Source organism: Carya illinoinensis, chromosome 8 (assembly GCF_018687715.1).
Source record: "Carya illinoinensis cultivar Pawnee chromosome 8, C.illinoinensisPawnee_v1, whole genome shotgun sequence".
Taxonomy (NCBI): Eukaryota; Viridiplantae; Streptophyta; class Magnoliopsida; order Fagales; family Juglandaceae; genus Carya; species Carya illinoinensis.
In genome coordinates this window covers 24,884,869-24,908,393 of record NC_056759.1, presented here as the reverse complement: position 1 = coordinate 24,908,393, position 23,525 = coordinate 24,884,869, and the positions used below count along the sequence as shown (strand labels likewise).

The 23,525-nt window shown below is 35.6% G+C and overlaps 2 protein-coding genes across 2 annotated transcripts; one reads left to right on the top strand and one right to left on the bottom strand.

The window, feature by feature from the left end:
- Positions 1-3,608: 3,608 nt before the first annotated feature.
- Positions 3,609-5,109, bottom strand: LOC122318994 (auxin-responsive protein IAA4-like). Its single transcript, XM_043136836.1, has 4 exons — positions 4,729-5,109; positions 4,383-4,585; positions 4,122-4,221; positions 3,609-4,007 (listed from the first exon to the last, which is right to left on the bottom strand). The coding sequence occupies exons 1-4, from the start codon at positions 4,938-4,940 to the stop codon at positions 3,932-3,934; spliced, it is 591 nt and encodes a 196-aa protein (XP_042992770.1). The 5' UTR covers positions 4,941-5,109; the 3' UTR covers positions 3,609-3,931.
- Positions 5,110-11,051: 5,942 nt separating this feature from the next.
- On the top strand, positions 11,052-15,662 carry LOC122274525. The gene is made up of 5 exons (XM_043083561.1): positions 11,052-11,516; positions 11,606-11,695; positions 11,801-12,394; positions 12,491-13,671; positions 13,730-15,662. Exons 1-5 carry the CDS (start codon positions 11,052-11,054, stop codon positions 15,660-15,662), a joined length of 4,263 nt encoding a protein of 1,420 aa, XP_042939495.1.
- Positions 15,663-23,525: the final 7,863 nt, after the last annotated feature.

Sequence of the window (23,525 nt, the reverse complement as noted above, 5' to 3'; positions counted from 1 at the left end):
TTTTTAAATATTTTAATTCATTGTAAATCATAATATATAATATATAGAAATTTTAATTTACTTTGAAAATGATAAAAAATTAATAGAAAAAATATGTATTATTACAATTTTAACAATATATCTTTTCAATTAAATAATATCTTTCGAACGAGTTAATACTAATTCGAACAGATTATATTGCATTCGAATAGATTAATTATCTGTTCGAATTAAATTTTATTAGTTTGAACGGTTTAGATTTTTTGAGACGATCTAATTCATCCCAGAATCTCTGGTTCGAACTAATATTTGTTAGTTCGAACGGATTTATAAGGTTCTCCATATTTTGAGATGAAATTTAAATTTTGTCTCTGAAAAGTATCTTTAGGGAGGAAATTTATTTCGTCCCTAACAAATTTCGTCCCTAAAAAGAAAATTTCTTGTAGTGTCTGTAATTACCTTATTGATGAAGTGATAATGACTTATGAATATTGTTACTATCGAGTAATGGACAAACCTTTGGTACTAATTATAATATTATTAGTTTTCAACTTAATACTTTATTTATTTCTACTGCGACTTTGTACACACATGTGCTTATCATATGCGCATACAAGTTTCGATGTTATGTTAAGAGATGTAGCTCGTTCAGCATACATCCCAGGCTCCACGATTCCTTGCCAAACCATAGCCAGGGGGTGGGGACTACACACCATCTCAATCACCTCCTCTTGTGACAATTTAGACCTTTCTCTCTATGTATTTCCACTTTCCTTTCTCTCCTATATGTTTTAGCATAGCATAGCATCCCTATGAAGGGTAAACCAAGTCACCTTGTGTGTGGGTGTACATGAGTGTCGTGCTACCATAGGAAATTGAGTGTAAATGTTGTGTAAGGTTGGGCACTATAATCTTAAGGGTGTATGGCTTTTGTGTACCTATCAATGTGTAAGAGGATCAAGGGATCTCCAAATAATGAGAGTGTGCTTTGCTATTAGTTGTGAGTGTTAAAAAAATGATGTTTGTGTGTGTTTAGGACAAGGGTATTTATGAGATATATATGTGTATTCTAGGTGTCTTAAGAAGAAGGTGAGGTCCCGTACTTGATCCTAATGTAAGATGGCCTTGGGTGGAAGCGATCAGATGTGTATTCATGTCCCATGTTAGGTGCATTAATTTGGTTAAACCTGATTTTATGTGTGTGCTTGGGTGTAAGCCATGTTTAGAGGTTCGTAAGCTGCATGGAATAGTTACGTACTTTATGGAGTGGGGTGTAATTTAAACTAGGTGAATGATCAAGGGCTTAACCTACTCGAGGTATTTCTGGTGTTTGAATTTGTAACTACTTTATTTGTTTCAATAAGTGCTACTTACAGTTTTATTTTGAGAGGTTTTATTTAATAAACTACTATGATTTTATGGGTTCTTTCGTACCTAACGCTAAAAATGTAAATGTTTTAAAGTTAGTAGCATTCAATTCCTCTAACTTTACAATCTTAGATGAACGAGATGTGATCACTAAACACCTAATATCTAGTTAGACCATGACAATGGATGAGATCAAAAGGAACAAAAGACACCCAAGTTATAACTATATATGGAATGCCATGGGATACGTACACTTGTATTTTTGAAGTGTGTGGCTAGTTTTTAACGCATGATGTGCTTATAAAAACATGTGGCTGGAAATTGATGTAAGCAGCTAGCTAGGGGGAAAAAAAAAAAACCGCGCGTTCTGAAGAACGGAAAGGGTTACCAAGCTCGGATGGTCAGTACCAAACGAGGCAGATCCCTTTTTTGGTGGAACGTCGGACTGGTTGCTAATAGTCTTTTCGTTGCTATAAATTGATCGTAAAAGTCCATTTTTCTTGTAGTGCGTTCCGGAGAACGGAAATGGTTACCAAGCTCGGATGTCAGTACCAAATGAGGCAGAGCCCTTTTTTCGTGGAAAGTCGGACTGGATGACCAGTTCCAGCACTCGACGCATGGGTGCGGCTAGTAGATGGCTAACTAGCATGCAGGGGAATACACCCGCCCCCTAGCCTGCATTACACGGTAGGTCAGCCCCCTTCAGGCCCCAACCCCGAAGGGCTGGATCGTGGAATCAAAAGACGCCTAGGCCTCCACGATGGAAACCAAAGTACCCATTTGGGTAACAGCCGGACATGGCTCCGGCCTACTCAGCTCCACCGAGAGCTGCGAAGCTGTCTAGCGTGTTTTTTTTTTTTAAGTAGCTAGCTAGGATATTAATCGTCTAATTTAGACACTGCGTAAGAAGTAGATCATCAATAAAAGGGACAAAAGACATAAAATAGGGCATCATGATGTAGACACAATCGGCTAGCTCTTGGAAATGTTCTATTTCATTTTCGGAACTCTAAAATTAAAGAGGCTAAATACTAAAAATTAAGTTTGGTTCAATAAAACTAAAAATACCCTATTTAATTAAAACAATTTTGGACTTACGTAAAGTACTCGGATAGCTTTGAATACTTGGTTGAATTTAAAAATCATGGGCTAATTAAATTTAAAAATAAAGATTCGATCGAGAGGAAATCGGAGCACTTGGTCACATGTAAAGTCCTTTTCTGCCCTTAATGTGTATTCAGAAATTTTCCAAAGAAAATAATTTTTCCGTTCATATGCGTATACAAGATTCAAAAAATATTTCATTTCGATCTAATATTCATGATCTAATCATATATCTCCACTTTTGTGTGTGTATATATATATATATAACAACAAAAATCAATACAAAACATATCCCAATAAATTTTTATCAAAACAACTCTTCAAAAAAAAAAAAAAAAAAAATCTAATGCAAAACAGATCGATGATCATCTAGTAAAGTTTTTATTCAAACTTATATTTATTCATTGATCTGCAGGCACAAAACCCAATACAGATTACATCTCAATTCCTTTTTTAAGAATTCTATGAATTTAATTAGGGATATAGTTACTTATGAATTTGCCTTAAGAACAAAGACAACTGCTTCGAAACTTTGAAGCTGTTATATATATATAGAGATTGATTATGACATGCTTAATTCTAATGTAGGAATTGATCGATGTTATACTTACAAGTCAAGATCAAGAAGGTAAATTAAAAGCCTATTATAGCTATTCCTGTGAATAATTTGATGAATCTTGTAGACGATGGTCTATGAATTAATGCCGGCAAGGATTAACAGTACTTTATGCCACTGTGCGTGCGTACTTAAAATAATTGCAGTACTAATTGTTGCCGGAGAAGTCTTCGTTATTTTCTGAATATTATCAAGTGCTTTTGATGTCTATATATATAATGGAGGCTAGCACGAGGTACTCAGCTTTTTGAAAGTTTATTTAAAAGCCTCTTCATTCACCTGCAGCCCTCAAGAATAAATTTTGGAGTCGAAAAAGATAAGTACTAATGCTATCATGCATCCTGAGTCGAAGATATTGCCTACTTTACATTGAGAGGACGTGAAGTTCTTAATTTCCTAGCTAGGCTTTGAAGTTGATCTTAAAGAGACATATCCAGATCATGATAATGTCCTAGCTTGGATAAATTAAGTATGGTTAAGTCTTGGACTAGTACCACTTTTTGCCTGTTCCATGTAGAAATTGGATGAAAAGAGATTAATATTGTGTGAAACATGACATAGTATATAATGTATTTATAAATATATATCTCACTCTCTCTCGAAAATTTGTACAATTAATTCATCGATCTCAAGCAAATATGTAGAAGTAGTACTATACATGCATGCATGTTGCACAAATATTCTTCTCTTTTCTTTTCATATCTTTTCCAAATTTTCTGTCGAAATCCTCTCCGTTTCTTGATCCATAGCCCTCGAGAAAGGGTTACTTTCTTCTTTTCTTTTGTACTTTTTCTTTAAGAGATCTTCTAGAAGAGATCTCTACCCTGAATTAAATTCCAGTGGCTTTTAAACTGTGCATGGGATTTACACAGCACAACCCAAGCCCTTTGCTTCTGACCCCTTCATGATTCTGAGCCTCTTGCATGAGCAGAGAAACATACTGCAACAAAGAAAACATAAAATGAGTACTTTGATTTAGACTTCTCTTTCTTCATGTTTTGGAAAAGAAATTGATGTAAATTTAAAGAGAAGGCAGATCAGCTCAAGAACTTACTCCCATGGAACATCTCCAACCAACATCCAATCCCCATCTTTATCTTCATAAGTCGGCACAAATTCTGACCCATTGTAGCCTTCCCTCTCAGAATACTCACCTGAAAAAGGAACAAAAAGAAAAAACCGTTAAGAATGACTAAAATCTGAATAAAAACTATAACCATATTCTTCCGTTCTTTCTTTATTTTCTTGTCCATCGATCGCAAGTTACCACCAATTAATACAAGTGCAGATGAAAAGGTCGATGCAATATGCTTACCAGCACTGAACTTGAACATTTCTTCCAAGGCTTTAAGGAGCTCTGGGTATCCTTTGTAGACCTTCAAATCAATCTTCCTTAGATAAGGAGCTCCATCCATGCTAACTTTCACGTACATGCCAGCAGCTTCAGCCTCCATTTTCTTTAATTGCAAACAGTTTTTCCTGTAAGATCTCACAGGTGGCCACCCAACTACTTGTGCCCTATAATAACATAGTCATTCACCATCTCAGACCATATAATCAAAACCATGCGAAGTTATTCACATCTATAACTTCTAAATGGGACTAAATATGTATTGAAAACATGATCAAAGTTAAATTAATGAAGAAGAAAGATTTCTTACTTAGCAGGGGAAGCAATTTCTTGGTCACGTTTTTGGATCAGATGTGAAGCATTAGAATTTTCCTTAGATCCACATGACTCCTCATTAAAGTTTGGCAATGCTCTTTTGTTGCTCTTAATGGCAATAGTTGGTTGTTTTTCTGACTCCTTGGTGCCAGGAAGGCCTAACCTAAGCTCTGTGGCCTCAAGATTGAGTTCTTTGTCAAACGCCATGCTAGCAGCTTCTCTCCTTTTCTGGGACGATCTTTAGAAGGAGCCTAAAAACCTTTTTTCTCCGAAAACTTGAGGATAAAATCAACCGTGTTTCGATACTGATCGAGGTTGGACAAATGCTAACTAGGGAATGCAGAGAAAAGTGTGTCAGAACTAGCGGTACTAAAGGCGAGTTATATAGATTGGAGCGGAAAGACAGCGATAAAGGCCCATGGATACTGTCTAGCTAGGGCATAAAGATAACATTATCATCTATACTTCAAGCGCGTGCATGGCACATTACGCGCTTCCAACATTAGATGATCTTAAGCGTACATACGACGTATAAACAAACTAGATCTGCAATGAAAAATTTACCATCCATTATATATATATATATATATATATAGTATATTATATATGAAAATATGTATATAGTACTTTTGTAAAACTTGCGGCGTTATAGTTCTGATCATGTACGTAGTGATCGAATAACATGCTCCATTCATTAATCTAATATTGTATTTATAAAAATAAATCTTATGAATCTATAAATATATTTTTTAATTGTAAAAATATAATCAATCTTAAAACACACTCTCTTATTACAAGAAAAACATTTATTTGAGACTATAGATGTTATATGCTATGAAAATTATCATTTTCTATTAAAATGGTATTCAATTCTTGTTGTAAATAACTCATCACAAATATTCATTTTTCTTTTATTGGATATCAATTAATCAAGTTAATTTACAAGAACAGCTATATATAATATATTGATCTTTTATACAATGTTTTTAATCGTTATTTAATTGGTATAGATACTTAATTAAGTTTCTATGAATATGGATTCGATCGTTTTGGTGAATATTAGTGAGGACAAGAAGTAGATTCACGCACCGCAAAAGTAGTGCAGGGAAGAGCTAGCAGTACATAATATATATGGCAATGGCCTTATCTTAACGTATGAATTAAAACATAGACAGCTAAAGGTGTCTGTCACACATGAACAGAACAAATTGATGAGGCGATTGTCCTTTCGTTTTGGGGACAAGCTTTGGACAGACCCTAGCTATCTATCCAAATTGAAGACCGTGATTCCCAATCAGACGGCCTAGACGAAGTTAATTGATTCCCTAAAAAGAAATCAGGACCCTTGGATCATGACCGGAAGTTGGGTGCCATTCCATGTGACTTGGGTCCACATGGGCTGTCTTTGATGGGCAAGGCATGGTGTTGGTTAGGGTTTTAATTGGATTTATATTATATATAATAAAGTTGGGGCAGGTATTACACGTGGGCATGCTCAAACCCCCGTATATGCATCAGCCATTGTCGTATATCTAGGGTTTTCCTTTTGCCATGAGTAACTTCTTCTATTTGGAAGAATGATCGATATTGATTGTACGTTATGGTCTTCTAGTTTTTCGATCATTCAATATATATATATATATATATATCTAAATGGGGAATATTTAGATTTTTGATAAGTGAGAGTACTACTAAAAGTATCAAATCTTAATACAGCTCTAAATTATTTTCATTCCGAGTTAGTCGAGGGTTAAGAATCAATCCCATATGAATGTAAGTTTATTATCATCCACTTCTACAATCAAGTTCTTTCGGGAATGAATAGTGTAGAATTAATCCATTTAAATTGTTTGAGTAACGCTAGACACAATTTTAATATTTGTAAGTCTCACACACCTTTTTTTTTTTTTTTAAAAAGTAGAGTTCACTATTAAAAAATTAATTTTTTTCATATGTTTTTTAGAATTATCTACATTTTTCAAAGAGAGTATGCAGGACTTGTATATCCTAGAACTAAAAATTAATATCATTTCTCAAATGAATTTGGGACTGAATTGTTGAAATATGTTAAACAAAAACCGAGATGACAACAAAGGATAATCTCAATCCATTAGGGTAGCATTATAGCTTCATTGAAAATGAAAATTTTCCCTAAACAATTAAGAAATATTGGGAAAGTGAGAATAAGGACATGTTGAAGAAAGCACATTAATAAAAAAAAAAAAAAAATTAATCCTATTGGAAATGGGAGACAAGCAAAACTTTAAAGTTTAGCTATATGCAGCTAGCATGAGTGTCTCAATGGACAATTTTAATTAAATTTTATCCTCTTTAATACTTTTAAGACTTGTCTTTCTCTTGTTATCATGCTCATATTGACTTCAATACTCTGAAATGGCCGTATGAAAGCTGAAAGGCCGTAGATTGAGGCATTTGTCAAATATTATTCTTACAGTACTCGAGTGTGTGTTACAAGTAATCATAACCAACGGGCCGAAAATTTCAGTTTTTTTCCTTAATTATCGCTTATAAGTTTATAAGACAGTTGAGAAATGATTTGTATTAGCTCCAAATAGACAAGCATCATACAAGCATTTAAAAAAAAAAAAAAATAGATCCCACCTAAAAACGGTGTAAAATAAAGTACTATAAATTCTACATTAGTGAAACATACTTTTTTACAAAAGACAAGTATGAGGCTTCTTTATTTAAAACTTGTATATAATATTACTCATAAATTAAGGGTGCTTTTTAAGGATCAAGGTCCCTGGCCTCAAGTTCATATCGTTCTTAAGGGTCTTAAGTGAGAGAAAGATAGATAAATAATGTGGGTCTTACAATATAATTTATTACCGTTAATATAAATATTTCAGCTAACATTAAATATGCAATAAAATGTTATGTCTTTTATTTTTTATCTCTCTTTTATTTGAGGTCTCGAAAATCAGACATACAAGAACAAGAGGAAATGTTTTTTTTTAACCTTTTTCTTATTACTTTGAGTGGAAGTTAACCAACACACGCGGTACGCACTTATTTGCAATGAAGTCAATGTTAAAGGATTCAAATCTAAGCAATCAGTATTCCTAACTCATCATTTTAGCCAACTATTAACACCAAGTAAAAGAATTATAAAAGATAGATAATTGTTTCAAGAACCGCTTAATGTCTTCCTAAATAACTAGTTTATGATGCACGTTAATTAAGCAACAAGCTCTATGTTTGTGTGTTGGGACAAAGTTTCAAGTCCTCGTGCCCTTTATCAATTACTCGATGCACGTGCAACAACTTTTAAGACATAAGGTCACGATTCCACGAGAGTGAGCTATATATATATATATATATATTTGAGTAATGATACTTATTATTCATTTTCTTATTATCTCATGATGTAGTATTAAATAATTAGAAATTATTTATTATATTTTATTTATAAACTTATCAATTAATACCACATCATATGATGATGAAAAAAATAATGTTGACTAGATTTTTTCTATATATATATGATTTATAACAAATTAGATCATGTATTTGATCCCTTCTAGCTAGTACAAGATCATTTTGTAAATGTGCACCAATTAATTATCAAGTTCATATTTATTACTATATATATATATATATCATCTTCAAGTTTTCTACTACTAGTTACAATGCCAATATTTTTACTCTAATTATAGATCTAATATTGAAGGCCTCCAAAAATCATGTTGGTACTATTGCCAACCAATTTTCCTAATTTCTCTCCTAATATTTCAAAGACATCTTTATGTAATGTCAAGAAAAGGTCATGAAGAAAGAAAAATGGAGCCTTGTAAAGCAATTAATTGTTGGGAAATATGTTTTCTAATGAATATTATTATTGAGTACTTAGCGGTTATAAGCACCGACACCTCCACACACGAAGTGGCCCTAGAGGCCGTACTTTATGCAAGAAATTAGCAAGTTTTCATGTGACTTTTGAAGCCGAGACAACCCAAAAAGCTTCATCTTTTGGGAAGAGCCACAGACACAAAAGGGTCCCACTACAATTGGTGATTTGTGACATTGCATTATGGAGCCCTTTTTTTTGAAAAGAAAGTGTTTTTTCTTTTTTAATTTCTAATTTAATCTAGCTAGACTTGAGACTATTGCCTAGCTGGGGTTGTCTCTACTTAATCATATCCAAGCAAGTGGGATCTCACCCACCCGGCCATCACAAAGTGGGCCCTCCCTCTTTCTCTTCCCCGACCAAATGGGTCCCTTGAAACCCAATTCCAGCTAACGCTCACATAGAATCCTTTATCTGGTAGAACTTGTTTCATTTTCGAATATGCACCAAGGAAGTTCTTTCTTTGCATATTTTTCCTCTTCTGGATATATTTATGCATGCATGTATGATACATGATTCCTATAGATACATATTATATAGACGATGATTTGGATGAAAAAATTGTTGTATATATCGATCAGTTGTGTTGAATTTCATGCATGTCTTCTATTCCACCATCTACCTGATCCAATTATAAGTGTATATAAAGTCTTTCAATTCTTAAATAAATTTGAGGACGAGATGAGGATCGAAATAATTACCAGATCAATAAGATAGAACACTTAATTTCTTTGAGATACAATTCCTAGTAATTAATTATAAGTCCAAACCTATATATTATATTCATCGATCCCTAATAGATTTTGAAAAAAAAAAAAAAAAATGAAGTTCCACTACCACGAGCTTGTTTGATCTCATTTCTTTCGTATTTTCTATTTTCCATATAATTATAATAATAACAACAAAAGCAACTTTTATCAAGAAACTACTTCAAATTAAGATTAATTAACCGAGTAAGAAATTAAAGAGGTGATTATAATATAGATCACTAACCACATCAAACCAAGTGCAAATTATAAGCTATTAAGTGTGTGGGTACGTACTAGCTTGATCATATGCAAAATGCAATATATATAGCGTGATTCAATACTAAAGTCGAAATTCATAACCAGTCATGCTAGCTTCCTAGAGGAAAATATTGCAATAGAGGTTTTTGATCAATATCGTATGTGTCATGCTAAAAACGCAATCATTTGTTTGTATTTCAAGCTAAATACACAAAAGCATCCCTAAAATTTGGCTTGGTTCTAATCCTTCAATTGCAAGAGATGGTGAACAGGTTCGTTTGCATACAAGAAGAGTTTCATCTCATATCATCCCATATCATCATTAAAAAAATTTTAAATTCTCACATAAAATATAATAAAAAATTTAATTTTTTCAAATCTTAAAGTCATAATTATATTAAAAAAATAATATTCTATCAATATTTTATTCAACTTTTAACTTTCATCTCAACTTACTATACAAACCGCACCCTAGTCTTTACAGATAAAACTATTTCATTTTTCCCCCTCTATTCTCTGATCACTTGTACACGTACACCTATCATTTTATGCAAGTTGCCTCACTATATATATTTATATATAATATATATATATATATATCCGAGATTGGAGAACAAAACATGTTATTTTATATCATGCAACGACAAAAACAATAATAAAATCGTCACTCTCATATTAATTTCTTTGCAAGGTAGGAGGGAGACAACCCACTCGTGGCCTTAAAGCCACCACAGTTTAGCTTTTGATTGGTAAGAGGCCGTGTGAGGAGGCATGGTAATAAAGTCTACCACAATTATTAGTGATGTGGATGAGTTTTGATGCCTTACTACTTCTTCATATAAACAGTGACATTAATCATGTCAGCATTGCCTAGCTTGAAAGAGCTAGATTTAAACTTCTTATTTTGGGGGAAAAAGGACATAATTTGAGATGGGTCCAAGTGAATAATAACTGGTAGTCATTCCTAAAATTTGATTGCGTATAAAGTATTCATCTAGAGGGGTACGTATGATCTACTCACGATATATAAAGTATTACCATGCACTATGATTCATGTACTCTTGTGCTCTTTAAGTGAGTAAGATGAATGGAATTATAGTTATCTGCGGTTCATATCACCATTAAGGAATTTATAAAATTATATGTGGGTCAAGTAATTAAGAGAATATAAGCAAATTATCTCCTATATTAATACATATAATGTGGACAATAAATTAATTAATAGTGTCTATTTAATATAAAATTACAGTGATACTATATATCAAAAAGTTGTATCTTTTGATGTTACACCAAATGTTGCATCCCTTATGTTCTGTGGGGGAAGTTTCTGGAAAGAATCAATTTGGTACCTGGTTGAGAGCATTAGTGAGCATTAAAAAACAAAGTCAGCAAAAGGAAAATAAAAAAAAGGAAAATGTAAGTGGTGATGGAGAGGGGATGATGGAAATAAGGGAGTCTAAAGGAAAAGTAAGGAGTGAAGGAGTAGTGTTTGAGGAAATTCCTGTCGAAGTTCATGAGGGAGATGAAAAGAGTGGAGGTAGGGTAGATACTGAATTAAAAGGCCATGAATCAGATGTGCAGGAGGAGGGGCTCAACTCAGCTGTGATCTCTATTGAGCACTCTGCAGTGATACCTGAGGTTAATTTGGAGGTGGAGAAGATTGATGAAGAGGAAGTGCAAGACAAGGGTACACAAGTAGAGAAAAAAAAGTGTTGGAAGAGAAGAGTAAGGGGAAGGGGTCAGGTGAGTCAGGTTTGCTCTCTAAACCTGAATTCTAAACGTGCAAAATCTGAGGAGGATGTGGAAATGTTGTTGTTAGGGGGTGGAAAAAAGGCAAGACTGAATGAGGGAGCAGAGCCTGTGTATAATCTCTGTGAGGTGGAGGCTGTTGAGCAGCCCCACCTGGCATTATGAAAATAATCTGTTGGAACTGCCGAGGGCTTGGGAACCCTCGGACAGTTCATGACCTTTACCTTATGGTAAAAAATAAGCAGCCCAATGTAGTGTTCCTTATGGAGACAAAAATGAATGGTGGGAAGGTGGAGATGCTAAAGGGAAAATTACAGATGGAGGGATGTGTAGCTGTGAGTTCAATGGGTAGGAAGGGTGGTTTAGCTGTTTTTTGGAAAGAGGAAGAGGAGGTGGAACTACTAAACTTCTCTTAGTGGCATATAAATGTCCTTATAAAGAGTAAGGGGGAGGTAAAGGAGTGGTTCTTTACAGGGTTTTATGGCCATCCTGATGTGAGAAAAAGAAGCATGTCATGGGATTTGTTAAACAAATTGAGGCCTACAAACCAGGGAGCATGGTGTGTTGCAGGTGATTTTAATGAAATACTTATACAAGCTGAAAAGAGTGGTGGTAATTTGAGGAGTGAAGGGCAAATGGCTCAATTCAGGGAGGTGCTAGAGAATAACAACCTCTCTGATTTGGGTTGTTGTAGTGGTTTTTTCACCTGGAGCAACAGGCACTCAAATACCACTTTTACAAAAGAAAGATTAGACAGGTATGTGGCAAATACTCAGTGGAGGGAGTTGTTTAGGGGGATTAAAGTAGAAGGTCTTACAGGAAGATGTTCAGACCATCTTCCCATTCTATTAACAGTGATGGGAAAAGAGGAAAAACATGATGGTAAAAGGAAGTTTCCATTCAGATTTGAGGCTAGCTGGATCAAAGAAGACAAGTGTGAGCAGCTTGTTAGGCAGGGTTGGTATAGGAAGGGAGTTATGGAGGATCCCATTAGAAGAGTTTCTGCAAGGTTGGAGACATGCAAAGGGGGTCTGGTGGGATGGTTTAAGAAGAAGGATTGAGAAAGGGCAAATGAGATAGAGAAGCTAACTGAAAAGATTCAAAAGTTGCAAGAGCATGAGGGACCACAGAATACTGAAGAACTCAGAAATCTTCAGGATAAAGTGGGACTTCTTTTAGAACAGGAGGATCTTAAATGGAAGCAACGAGCCAAGAGAAATTGGTATTGCTTGGGAGACAAGAATACAAAATTTTTTCATGCCTGTGCAAACCAGAGAAAAAAGAAAAACCAGATCCTGTCAGTTGTGGATTCGAATTCTAATCTAAGGGTGAATCAAGAAGGGATTGCTGAAGCTTTTAAGGATCATTTTTCTGAGATCTATAGAACTGCAGTTCCTTCTAGTAGTTCTATTGAGGCTTGTTTAAGTGCAGTTAAAAGTAAGGTGACAGATGAAATGAATCAGTTTCTGTTAAAGACTTTTACAAGGGAGGAGGTGGTGGAAGCTGTAAGGTTGATGGGCCCACTAAAATCACCTAGGCCAGATGGTTATGGGGCATGTTTTTTTCAGTCTTATTGGGATATTGTGGGGAAAGATGTGTGTGAGGCTGCTCTTAAATTTCTGAATGGAGGAGGGATGGATAAGGGTCTGAACCATACCTTCATTGCTTTGATCCCTAAAGTAAAAAAACCAGAATCTGTTAATGACTTTCGCCCAATCAGTCTTTGCAATGTTATGTATAAAATCATTGCAAAGACATTAGCAAACAGGTTAAAAAAGGTTCTAGGTGATGTTATCTCAAGAACTCAGAGTGCTTTTGTCCCTCAAAGACTTATCACTGACAACATTATCACTGCTTATGAAGTGTTACATTCAATGCAAACAAGGCAGAAGGATAGGGTGGGGAGTATGGCTCTCAAATTGGATATCTCGAAGGCTTATGACAAAGTAGAATGGGTTTTCTTGGAAAAAATCATGGAGAAGTTGAGGTTTTGTGAGAGGTGGGTGGCTTTAATCATGGAGTGTGTGTCTACTGTCTCATATGCAATCTTAACAAATGGGAGTCCAGGTGAAAAGTTCAAACCAACAAGAGGATTGAGACAGGGGGATCCACTTTCCCCCTATCTATTTCTGTTGTGTGCAGAAGGTTTAAGTGCCATGCTTCAATCAGCAGAAGAGACAAGAGAGTTAAAGGGGGTAGCAGTAGCTAGAGGGGGTACAAAAGTAACTCATCTGCTCTTTGCAGATGATTGTATTATTTTTGGCAAAGCTAGCTGGAGTGAATGGAGGAAGATAATGAGCATATTGGAGTTGTATGAACAAGCCTTGGGACAAAGCTTAAATAAGCAGAAAACAATCATTTTTTTTCAGTCCTAATGCAAAGAAAAATGCAAAGGAGGGTGTACTAAAGGAGTTGGGTGCTAGATTGGTTACAAGCTGTGAGAAGTATTTGGGCTTGCCAATTATGGTTGGCAGATCTAAGTATGATTCTTTTAGAAGCATAAAGGATAGGATCTGGCAGAGGGTTAACAATTGGAAGCATAAGTTTTTGTTTCCTACTGGTAAAGAAGTTCTTCTAAAAGCTGCTATTCAAGCTGTGCCTAATTATCACATGAATGTTTTTAGACTCCCAAGGAAACTTTGCAAGGAAATAGTTGCTGTTATGGAAAAATTCTGGTGGGGATTCAAGGAAAATGAAAGGAAGATTCAGTGGAAGAGTTGGTCGAAGATGGGGGGGTTGTCAAAAGCTGACGGGGGGTTGGGATTTCGAGAGTTAGAAAGTTTTAATACTGCTCTACTTGCCAAGCAGTGTTGGAGAATTTTCACTGATCCTCATTCTTTGGCAGCAAGAGTATTAAAAGACAAATACTTTAGACATTCAGATTTCCTTCAAGCAAATTTGGGTCACAGGCCATCTCTGATTTGGAAGAGTTTATGGAGTTCTTTGGGTTTACTGAAACATGGTTTGGTGTGGAGGGTGGGTACGGGTCAGAAAATCAAAGTGTGGGGTGATAGGTGGATCCCAACTTTGACATCACACAGCATACGATCTCCTGTTGCTGTTTTAAACAATGAAGCAAGAGTAAATGAATTAATTGATAGTAGCAGAGGGGCATGGAAGGAAGAGCTTGTAAAGGAGGTGCTAAATGAAAATGAAGCTATGGTTGTATGTAATCTACCAATCAGTAAATCTGGTTTGCCTGATAAACAGATTTGGGGTTATACAAAGGATGGCTTTTTTAGTGTTAAGAGTGCATATCATTTGGAGGTGAGTAGGAAAAGAAGAGAGAAAGGGGAAAGTTCAGAGGGGCATTCTTTTAACTGGAAAAAGTTATGGGGTTTGAATGTACCAAGGGTTGTTAAAGTATTCCTTTGGAAAGCCTTAAATGACTGTTTACCAACCAGGACTAATCTGAAAAAAAGAAAAGTGGTGAAAGATGCCTGTTGTCCTATCTATGAAACTGAGGATGAATCGATCACTCATGCCTTATGGAGCTGCAGGGGATCAATGGATGTTTGGGCTGATAAGAAGAGTCCTCTACATAAATGGTCAAGTAATGAAGTCCAGTTTTATGAATTATGGGAAAGGCTATCAGCTTTGGTAGCAAAGGAGGAACTGGAACTAGTAGTAGTTGTTATGAGGGGAGTATGGTTCAGGAGAAACGCTTTTATTTTTGAGAATAAGTTTACAGATCCTGGAACTATAGTAGAGCAGGCTGCCATTTCACTTGAGAATTTTCAGACATCACAAACTATAAAGAAGGGGGGTATGGGAAGTAATGGAAAGGGAAGACAGGGTTGTAAATGGAAGGCTCCTATTGGTGAATGCATCAAAGTCAATTGGGATGCTAGTATAAATAAAAAAGATGAAAGAGTGGGAATAGGGGTTGTGGTGAGGGATGGAAGGGGGGAGGTGATGGTGTCTCTCTGCTACTCGAATGAAGGTTGTTGCAGTCCAGTTGTAGCTGAGCTCCGGGCTTTATGGAGAGCTATGAAGTTATGTGCAGAGCTTAATTTTGAGAATGTGATCTTTGAAGGGGATGCTTTAGTTGTTGTGAATGCTGTAAACAGTGAGAAAGAAAGCTGGGAATGGTATGGACAAATGGTAGAAGATATGAAGGGAGTGCTCAAGATTAGACAAAGGTGGAAAGTTCAACATGTTTTTAGGGAATGTAATCAAGTTGCACACCTACTTGTTAAAGTTTCTTTTACTTTCAATGAGGAACAAATCTGGATGGAGTGTTGTCCACCGGAAGTTCAAAGTGTTGTTACACAGGAATACTTGTATATGAGTGATTCATAAGTAATACAAAGGAGGTTTCTTTCAAAAAATAAAAAAAAATATTGCATCCCTTGATCTAAGGTTGCCCAATGCCCACATATTATAAATAGATTGGAAGTATATATCTCTTGTCAACCATGAATCTAAAATGATCAATTACGAACTTATATCCTCTACTTATGAAGGCTTATTGAGATTGATGAGCTAGAGCATGTCTTTAAAATTTGGTCAAGCTTCTTCTTTTCGGAATTTAAGGCTCGTGTTTTGTGAGTGGTAAAACTATTTCACTATTATTTATAAACAGTTAACTATTATTTATTATTATTTACAGATTATCTGAAATTATGATCTCAATATCCAAACATAACCTAAGATTATATTTGAATAAACATGGTTGAAGATATGCAGATTCTGTTTTTCTGTATTTCAACTGCGCACCTTCTTGTTCAAGTTTCTTACTAATGATTTTATGATACATTAATTTACGAGATTAGTTTGCTTCGATTATGGAATTGAGTAAAGTGTTTATGTAATAGTACTTGGCGTGAGTTCTTTAACTTCTTTTTTAATATTTTATCTTTTATAAATAACAATAATAATAAAAGCTAAATGGGTTGGACCAGTTCGCTTACTTAGGAAGAAAAAAGGGTGGGAACAAAGTTAAGGCAACCTCCAGTAGAGGTAGGGACAGAAATAGTGTACTGGTCTTGAAAGAGACGAGGGGATATCTGACAGCTTAGGAAATGTACTATATCAGAATCAGTATAGACCTCATGATTCACACGTGTGGTGTCTCCTACACACACAAACATGCACACATATCATTGTCAAGAGATTAGGACTTTGTACTGCTTTCTGATATTTGTTAGATACTTAAATCCATTTTTTTTTTTAAAAAAAGAAATAACTTACAATAAATAAATAGTGTAGATTTTGGTAGGTATTGTTACTTTTTTTTTTCAACTTAGTATTTTAATTGACCGTAGAAGTAATGATACATGTATAATTTTGTTTTTAAATTTATTCTAAATCAATCACTGCAAGCATGTCACTCCATTAAAATTGACTTTTAGTTTTAAAAATTATCTTTCATTTAATATAAAGTTTTATGAAAGATGTAAATTATTCATTTTCCTTTCGATAGATTCCTATAAACAAATTGAATCTAAGATATATATTAATCACTTCAGAGAGTGTTCTTGGTATTTAATTCAAAAATCATTTAGTCGCGAATGCATGATGATTACCAATTAATGAGTGTATCATGAGTTCAAAGTCTTCGAAGAAAGAAAGTATATATTTTTACAGTAATAGTGATTTATTATTTATCAACATCTATAGCCATTGATGGATTATAATATAGTTTACCAAGATAATTAATGTAACTATCATTCAACAACCTTATCAAGAGTGGCCACCATAGTGAGTCTTCTCTCTAGCGCTTTCCAAAAAGCGACAGAGGATAAGTTAGTTAGTCCTTCCTTCTTCATGGGAGCAAGTAGAGGGAGTCTTTGCTCATTTCAGTGATCAGAGAAGGGGAGAAATGGATGAGTTAGAAGAGATATGGGATAGATTGAAGCTAGCTGAATGAAGTAGGAAAAAAACCAATAGAGATACAATTTAGTGAATAGGAGTGGATGAAGGAAAAGGGGGAGAGAAGCTTGGTAGGGAAAATATGTTTGGAGCGGATAGTAGGAATGGAAGTTGTTAGATCTACAATGGAGAAGATTTGGAGAGTTGGTAAATCGATGGTGTTTCAGGAGATTGGAGAAAACTATTTCGTGATCATATTTGTGAGTCAGGAAGATAAGAATAGGGTGCTCGATTGTTGTCCTTGGTTATTTGATAACCACTTGTTTCTATTGAAAGCTTCTGATAGCTCTACTCAGATTCATTGAATGGACTTTTCCAATGAAAAATTTTGGATCCTAATGCATTATCTCCCTTTGGGAGCTATGAATAGACAATTGGGTGAACAAATTGGATGCTCGATAAGGGAAGTAGTAGAGGTGGATGTTCATGAAGGTAATGAGGCTTGGGGTCGATGCTTAAGAGTCAGAGTTAAGTGTGAATTGATGAAGGCTCTGGCTAGTGGAAGAAGAATGACTTTTAATGGACAAAAGATGTGGATTCTGTTAAAAGAATCCACATTTTCCAAAGTTCTTAAACTTGGGCTTCCCTCACTAAGGGGCGAACCACCAGCAGTTGGAAAAGAAGAGCTCGTGGGAGGCCTCTTTCTGGTGAGTCTATGCATTTGTTACAATGCATAAAAGAATGGTTGTTAGGGAAGAAGAAGGCAAGGAAAAGGGAGGGAGGTGGGGGGGGGGGGGGGGGGGGGGGGTGTAGTGGCGGATATGGTGGAAGATTTTAAGGTGAATGTTGTTATACAACTTCACCAATCATTATGAATTTTTTGAGTTGGAACTGCTAAGGGCTTGTGATCTCTCGGATAGTTCAAGACCTTTACCACTGGGTGAAGGATAAGAAGCCAGAGTTGTGTTTTTGATAGACTTTAATAAAGGAAGGAAGAGTTGAGAAACTTAAGAGAAGGTTGGGAATGGAGGGATGCTTAGCCGTGGATCCAATTGGTAGGAGAGGAGGTTTAGTTCTATTTTGGGAGAATGAAAATGACGTTGAAGTGCAATACTATTCACAATGGCATATAATTGTTAAAGTGAAAGAATGAAGCACTGGAGCTTGGTGGTTCAAGGCTTTTATGGCCATCATGATGCAAGTAGATGGGGTAGCATGGTGTGTAGAAGGAGATTTTAATAAGGTGTTATCGCAGGATGAAAAAGTGGGAGGAAAGAAGAGGACAGAAAAGTTAATCACTCAATTTCAAGACGCTTTAAGGAGAACAACCTATATGATTTGGATTTTGTGGGGAGTCCTTTCACATGGGCAATAAGCATTCTAACCATACCTTTATAAAGGAAAGGCAAGACAGATTTGTGGCAAATAATGAGTGGTTAAGTCTATTAGAAAAAGTAAAGGTGGAAGGGATAACTACAAGAAGTTCTAATCATAAACTAGTAGTGCTTTCTATAATTAAAGAAATCAGGGAGATGACTAAGAGGCAACATTCATTTAGATTTGAGGCTAGTTGGATAAGGGAAGAGTAATGTGAACAATTGATTAATAAGTTGTAGACTTCAAAGACTATTGATGGGTAGCCTATGAGTCAGGTGCAAAAATTGTTGCATGCTTGTAGAGGGCAGTTGACAAGAAGCTTCAAGGGAAGGGAGAAAGAGAGAGGAAAAAATATTGAGTAGTTGTCCACAAAAATTAAAAAGCTACAAGATGAGGAGGGAGCTCATAACACTGAAGAGTTGAAAAAGCTACAGCAGGAGGTGGGAACATTATTGGAGCAGAGGATGTTAGGTGGAAACAAAGTGCCAAGAGATATTGGTACTTGATGGGGGATAAAAACATGAAATTTTATCATGCTTGTGCCAACCAGAGATAAAAGAAGAACCAAATCCTCTTAGTGGTGGATGCCAACTCAATTTTGAAAGAAGGGGTAGAGGAGATTGCTGAAGCTTTCAAGAAGCATTATGATGAGGTATATCAATTAGAAGTCCTTACAAATAGCCAAATAGCAGCAGGTATGCAAGCTATTGAGTCTCGTATTTCAACTAACATGAAGGAGGTTTTGGAGAGGAGCTTTACAAGGGAAAAGGTGGAGATAGCATTAAAACATATGGGACCTTTGAAATCCCCTGGTCCAAATGGGTATGGAATTTGCTTCTATCAATCTTACTAAAGCATTGAGGGTGATAATGTGTGTGAGGCAACTCTAAAGTTTCTAAATCGGGGCAACCTAGAAAGGTCAATAAACTTTACCCATGTGGCTTTGATTCCAAAGGTACTAGAACCAAAAAAAGTAGGGGATTACAGACCAATAATCTTATGTAATGTGCTGTACAAGCTCGTAGCCAAGACTATTGTAAATAAACTGAAGATTGTGTTAAAAGACATTATTGCAAAGATTCAGAGTGCTTTCATACCTAGGAGGCTGATTTCAGACAATGTTATAGTAGCTTAGGAGGCTCCGCATTCAATGAAAACAAGTTCTAAAAGTGGAGTGGGGAGTATGGCACTAAAAATGGATATCTTGAAAGCCTATGATAGAGTGAAGTGGGTTTATCTGGAAGTAGTGATGGGGAAGATGGGGTTTGGAGAAAGGTGGATCAAGATGATTATGGAGTGTATAACTTCTGTCACATATGCTGTATTGGTAAATGGGAGACCTAGGGAGGTCATAAACCCTTCAAGAGGCTTAAGATAGGGGGATCCTCTATCAACCTATCTTTTTCTGTTATGTACTGAAGGCTTAAGTAGTTTAATCAATATGGCAAAAGTGAAAGGGGAGATAAGTGGTGTTGTAGTAGCAAGGGGTGGAGTGAAAGTGACACATTTATTGTCTGTTGATGATTGCATAATCTTTGGGAAAGCAAGTTGGGGTGAATGGCAAAAAATAAGGCAGTTGTTGAATATTTATGAAAAGGCCTCAGGTCAATGTAAGAATCTACAGAAGACAACTATCATGTTCAGTTCAAATACTAGAAATGATGATAGGAACCAGATAGTACAAGATCTTGGAGCAAGGGTGCAAAGCAACTATGAAAGGTATTTGGGCCTGCATACAATGGTGGGTAGATCTCATTACAATACTTTTAGAGGGATCAAAGATAGAATTTGGCAAAAGGTTAATTGTGACGCCCCTAACTCTCATGTGGGGAAACGTGAGAATTGAGGCGTTGCGATGATGAAAACACGGGTCATACACCCCTATGACATGTGCTAAGTGTGTGTATATGTAACACGTGTTGGACAAAGGACACAGGAGATGAGTTAAAGCCAATTAACTAAGTACCATAATTGTTAAATAAAAATTCACTTAAATACAAGCGCTTCAAAAAGTATTACAATTATCTAGTGAAAACATAAATAAACCAAAATACAATATCCAAAAGCGGGAAACAAATCCCATTTCACGAGAAAGTGATCCCCGATTACTCCTCCGGCAGAGCCACATCCTTAGGCTCTACTTCATCATTTGCATCAAAATCTATGGTATCATGAAATGGTACCACAAGGTATTGAATACTATGAGATTGCAAGTCTCAGCAAGTTGTAAACCAAACAGCCCAAGAGATGAAAATACATTCATGCAACAACAAATATGCATGCATATGATGAAATATGCATGAGACCCAAAAATCATCTTTTCGCAAAAATAATTATTTTCCAACACACGACAAAATCCCATTTGGCCAAAAAATCAAGTCTACTAAAAATAACATCCTCCATTTTTTCAGAAAATGACCTAGTATAAAATCCAATTTTAAACTGTATGCACCATGATCTCCCCTAGAGATCATCCACACACACTAGCTCCTTTCGTCACACCACGAATAACGACCATGCGTATGAGCGATGCCTAATTCTCACATTCATTTCTGAGTGACTGAGGAGCTCTACTAAGATAATGCCTCATCTTGGCTTTGGGTCATGCCATGCACGCACCCAAATATCATTTTACATATGAAAACCCGGTTTTGATTTGTAACACATGAACATGCATGAACACAATGATAAAAGCCAAGGTGAACACCACAAATAAAATATCCCACCATAAATCAATTTCACAAACAACTCCATCCTTCAATCCAACCGACCCCTAAACTCATCGAATTCAACGTCTAGCAAAACCAATTAGATCACAAAAAATTGTTAGTACAAAATATATTTAAATCTCAGAAAATTTATTTGAAAAATTACTTACAGTGTTAAAAAGACAATTAATATGAAAGATCAAGCACCCGAGCACCTGGTTAATGCCAAAAGCAAGCCTAAGAAAAAATCACCAAAAATCATAATTTTTGGGTCTGAAAATGGGTTTTGAAAACAAGGAAATTTTAGTGAAATCAAAAGGCTGATTTACTAAAATAAAACTAGAAGATAAGGGCTGGAAAATGGTACATGGAGAAGGGAAAAATGACCAAGTAAGACCAGATCAAAACTCACAGTTTTAGGGGCAGAACATAGAGCATAACCAAACTCAAAGCACACAGATTTGGGGAGAAACAGGGCACGGTTTGAGGCCAAATAACAGAACATGGTTAGAGGAAAAATATACCAAAAATGCAAAGGTTTCACAAGCTTAACTACGAAAATGCCATGGGAAAGCACAAAGAGAAGAATGGGCATGGAGGCTCACGGTTTAACCTACAAAAATAGAGAAAAAAAAAACATAGAAAATAAAATGCAAGGAACCAAAAGAGAAATGCACGGTCTGAAATAAAGAAACGGAAAAATAAAGAGATTAAAATGGAACTATTACCAACTGAAAATGGAGGAATGAGTTGGGGCACTTGCATGGCCGCCCTTAAATAAAATTTTGTTCTTGAAGTTTATAAGGTCAAACATCAACGCCAAGGCAAGATACAAGATATAACTCAGAACGCATTTGAGAGAAACATACAATCACCGACACCCAAACAACTATGGATACTACTCTCTCATGTCTACTCTTATAGGTGATTCCATTATACTCACATTAGTCTCCCAGTGGCACATCACGTCTAGTACTCCTAGGGCGGCCATGTAATCCAAAATCTCCATTTACACAAAAATACTAATACAACACTCAGTAAATTCCAATGATTATTATTTTCATACAACAAACTGTGCTAACTTCAATTGACTCCTATGCTAAAACTTCCAAACCTTCATTGTATTTTAGAAGTTGGTAACCTATTAGCCACTTACAAAGTTAACCTTCAATAAGCATAATTAGTACAACTGAATGATTAAACTTCAACGGCAAGTATTGTCTCAAAATTTCAAGTCACTCTAATTCCTCAGGATCGGCATGAAGTTTGAACCTCCAACTATATCACAAAATATCATCCTTTCGTGCGCACTCTGATAAATCGCCAAAATGCATAAAATTACATCCTTATAAATTAACACCATCGAGTATAAGCTAGCTCAACACCTACTAACAAGAAAACCCTTACTACATTTTTGTAGAAAATACTCTGCCCTTCAAAACCACACACCTATTCCTCAGTTAGCTCTCGTTGCCTTAATCAAAATCAATTTTTTGCAAAATATCCATGATAGTTGCTAGAAAACTAGTATCAAACTACCTCAGCATCCCAAATTGAAAACAAGTAACATCATCTAAAAAATACACAGGCCCCATCTAAGATAAAGAACAATCCCTAAAAGGCTTGAATCCATCCAAGCCAACCAATAAGAGCGCCTATAAACTTTACCCAACAACCTATACTTAAAAGCTCATCACCTAAATTTTGAATACCATCTCATCAGAAGGTGACTTAAATCAATACGAATCATGATTGAATTCACCAAAACATTATTTTAACCTTCTTGGTAACTCGTCCACTTGCTTCTACTCTCATAAGCTCTAGTATTAGCATGTGTAGTTCCTTCAATAGCACATCACGATTAAACCTCAAAGCAAGCCATGCTATTCAATTCTCCAATCCACCAAAAACTATTGCACAATACTCTTGGATCCTAATGCTTTATCTGCTCATAGATATGGTTATGTTATCCACCGTTGATTCCTAAGTTCAACTTCCCAGATTTTATCATATATTGTACATTGATGACCCAACAATCTCTCTTCAAATTAAATAAAAATATCCATAATTCTCCCAATTGGATGTCCAATCTCCAAAGGAAATGATAGCTATAAAAATTTCAATTCCTATGTGACCTCAAGTCACAAATAATTCCTGAAGATAACCACAACCTATCAAAACCACTTTTTCCAAGCCAAAAATGGAACAAGGACATGTACTCTTTGAAATCCATACGCACTCACCACTACTATGCGTCAATCTCATG

What these genes read in the sequence shown, in the direction of transcription:
- LOC122274525 (XM_043083561.1), top strand. Translation starts at nt 11,052, where the DNA reads ATGGAAATAAGGGAGTCTAAAGGAAAAGTAAGGAGTGAAGGAGTAGTG. An exon ending in AGATGGAGGGATGTGTAGCT is followed by an intron (nt 11,696 to 11,800) that starts GTGAGTTCAATG and finishes GTCCTTATAAAG; the next exon opens with AGTAAGGGGGAGGTAAAGGA. An exon ending in ATAATGAGCATATTGGAGTT is followed by an intron (nt 13,672 to 13,729) that starts GTATGAACAAGC and finishes ATTTTTTTTCAG; the next exon opens with TCCTAATGCAAAGAAAAATG.
- LOC122318994 (XM_043136836.1), bottom strand. Translation starts at nt 4,940, where the DNA reads ATGGCGTTTGACAAAGAACTCAATCTTGAGGCCACAGAGCTTAGGTTA. An exon ending in GAAATTGCTTCCCCTGCTAA is followed by an intron (nt 4,586 to 4,728) that starts GTAAGAAATCTT and finishes ATGTTATTATAG; the next exon opens with GGCACAAGTAGTTGGGTGGC. An exon ending in GTTGGAGATGTTCCATGGGA is followed by an intron (nt 4,008 to 4,121) that starts GTAAGTTCTTGA and finishes TCTTTGTTGCAG; the next exon opens with TATGTTTCTCTGCTCATGCA.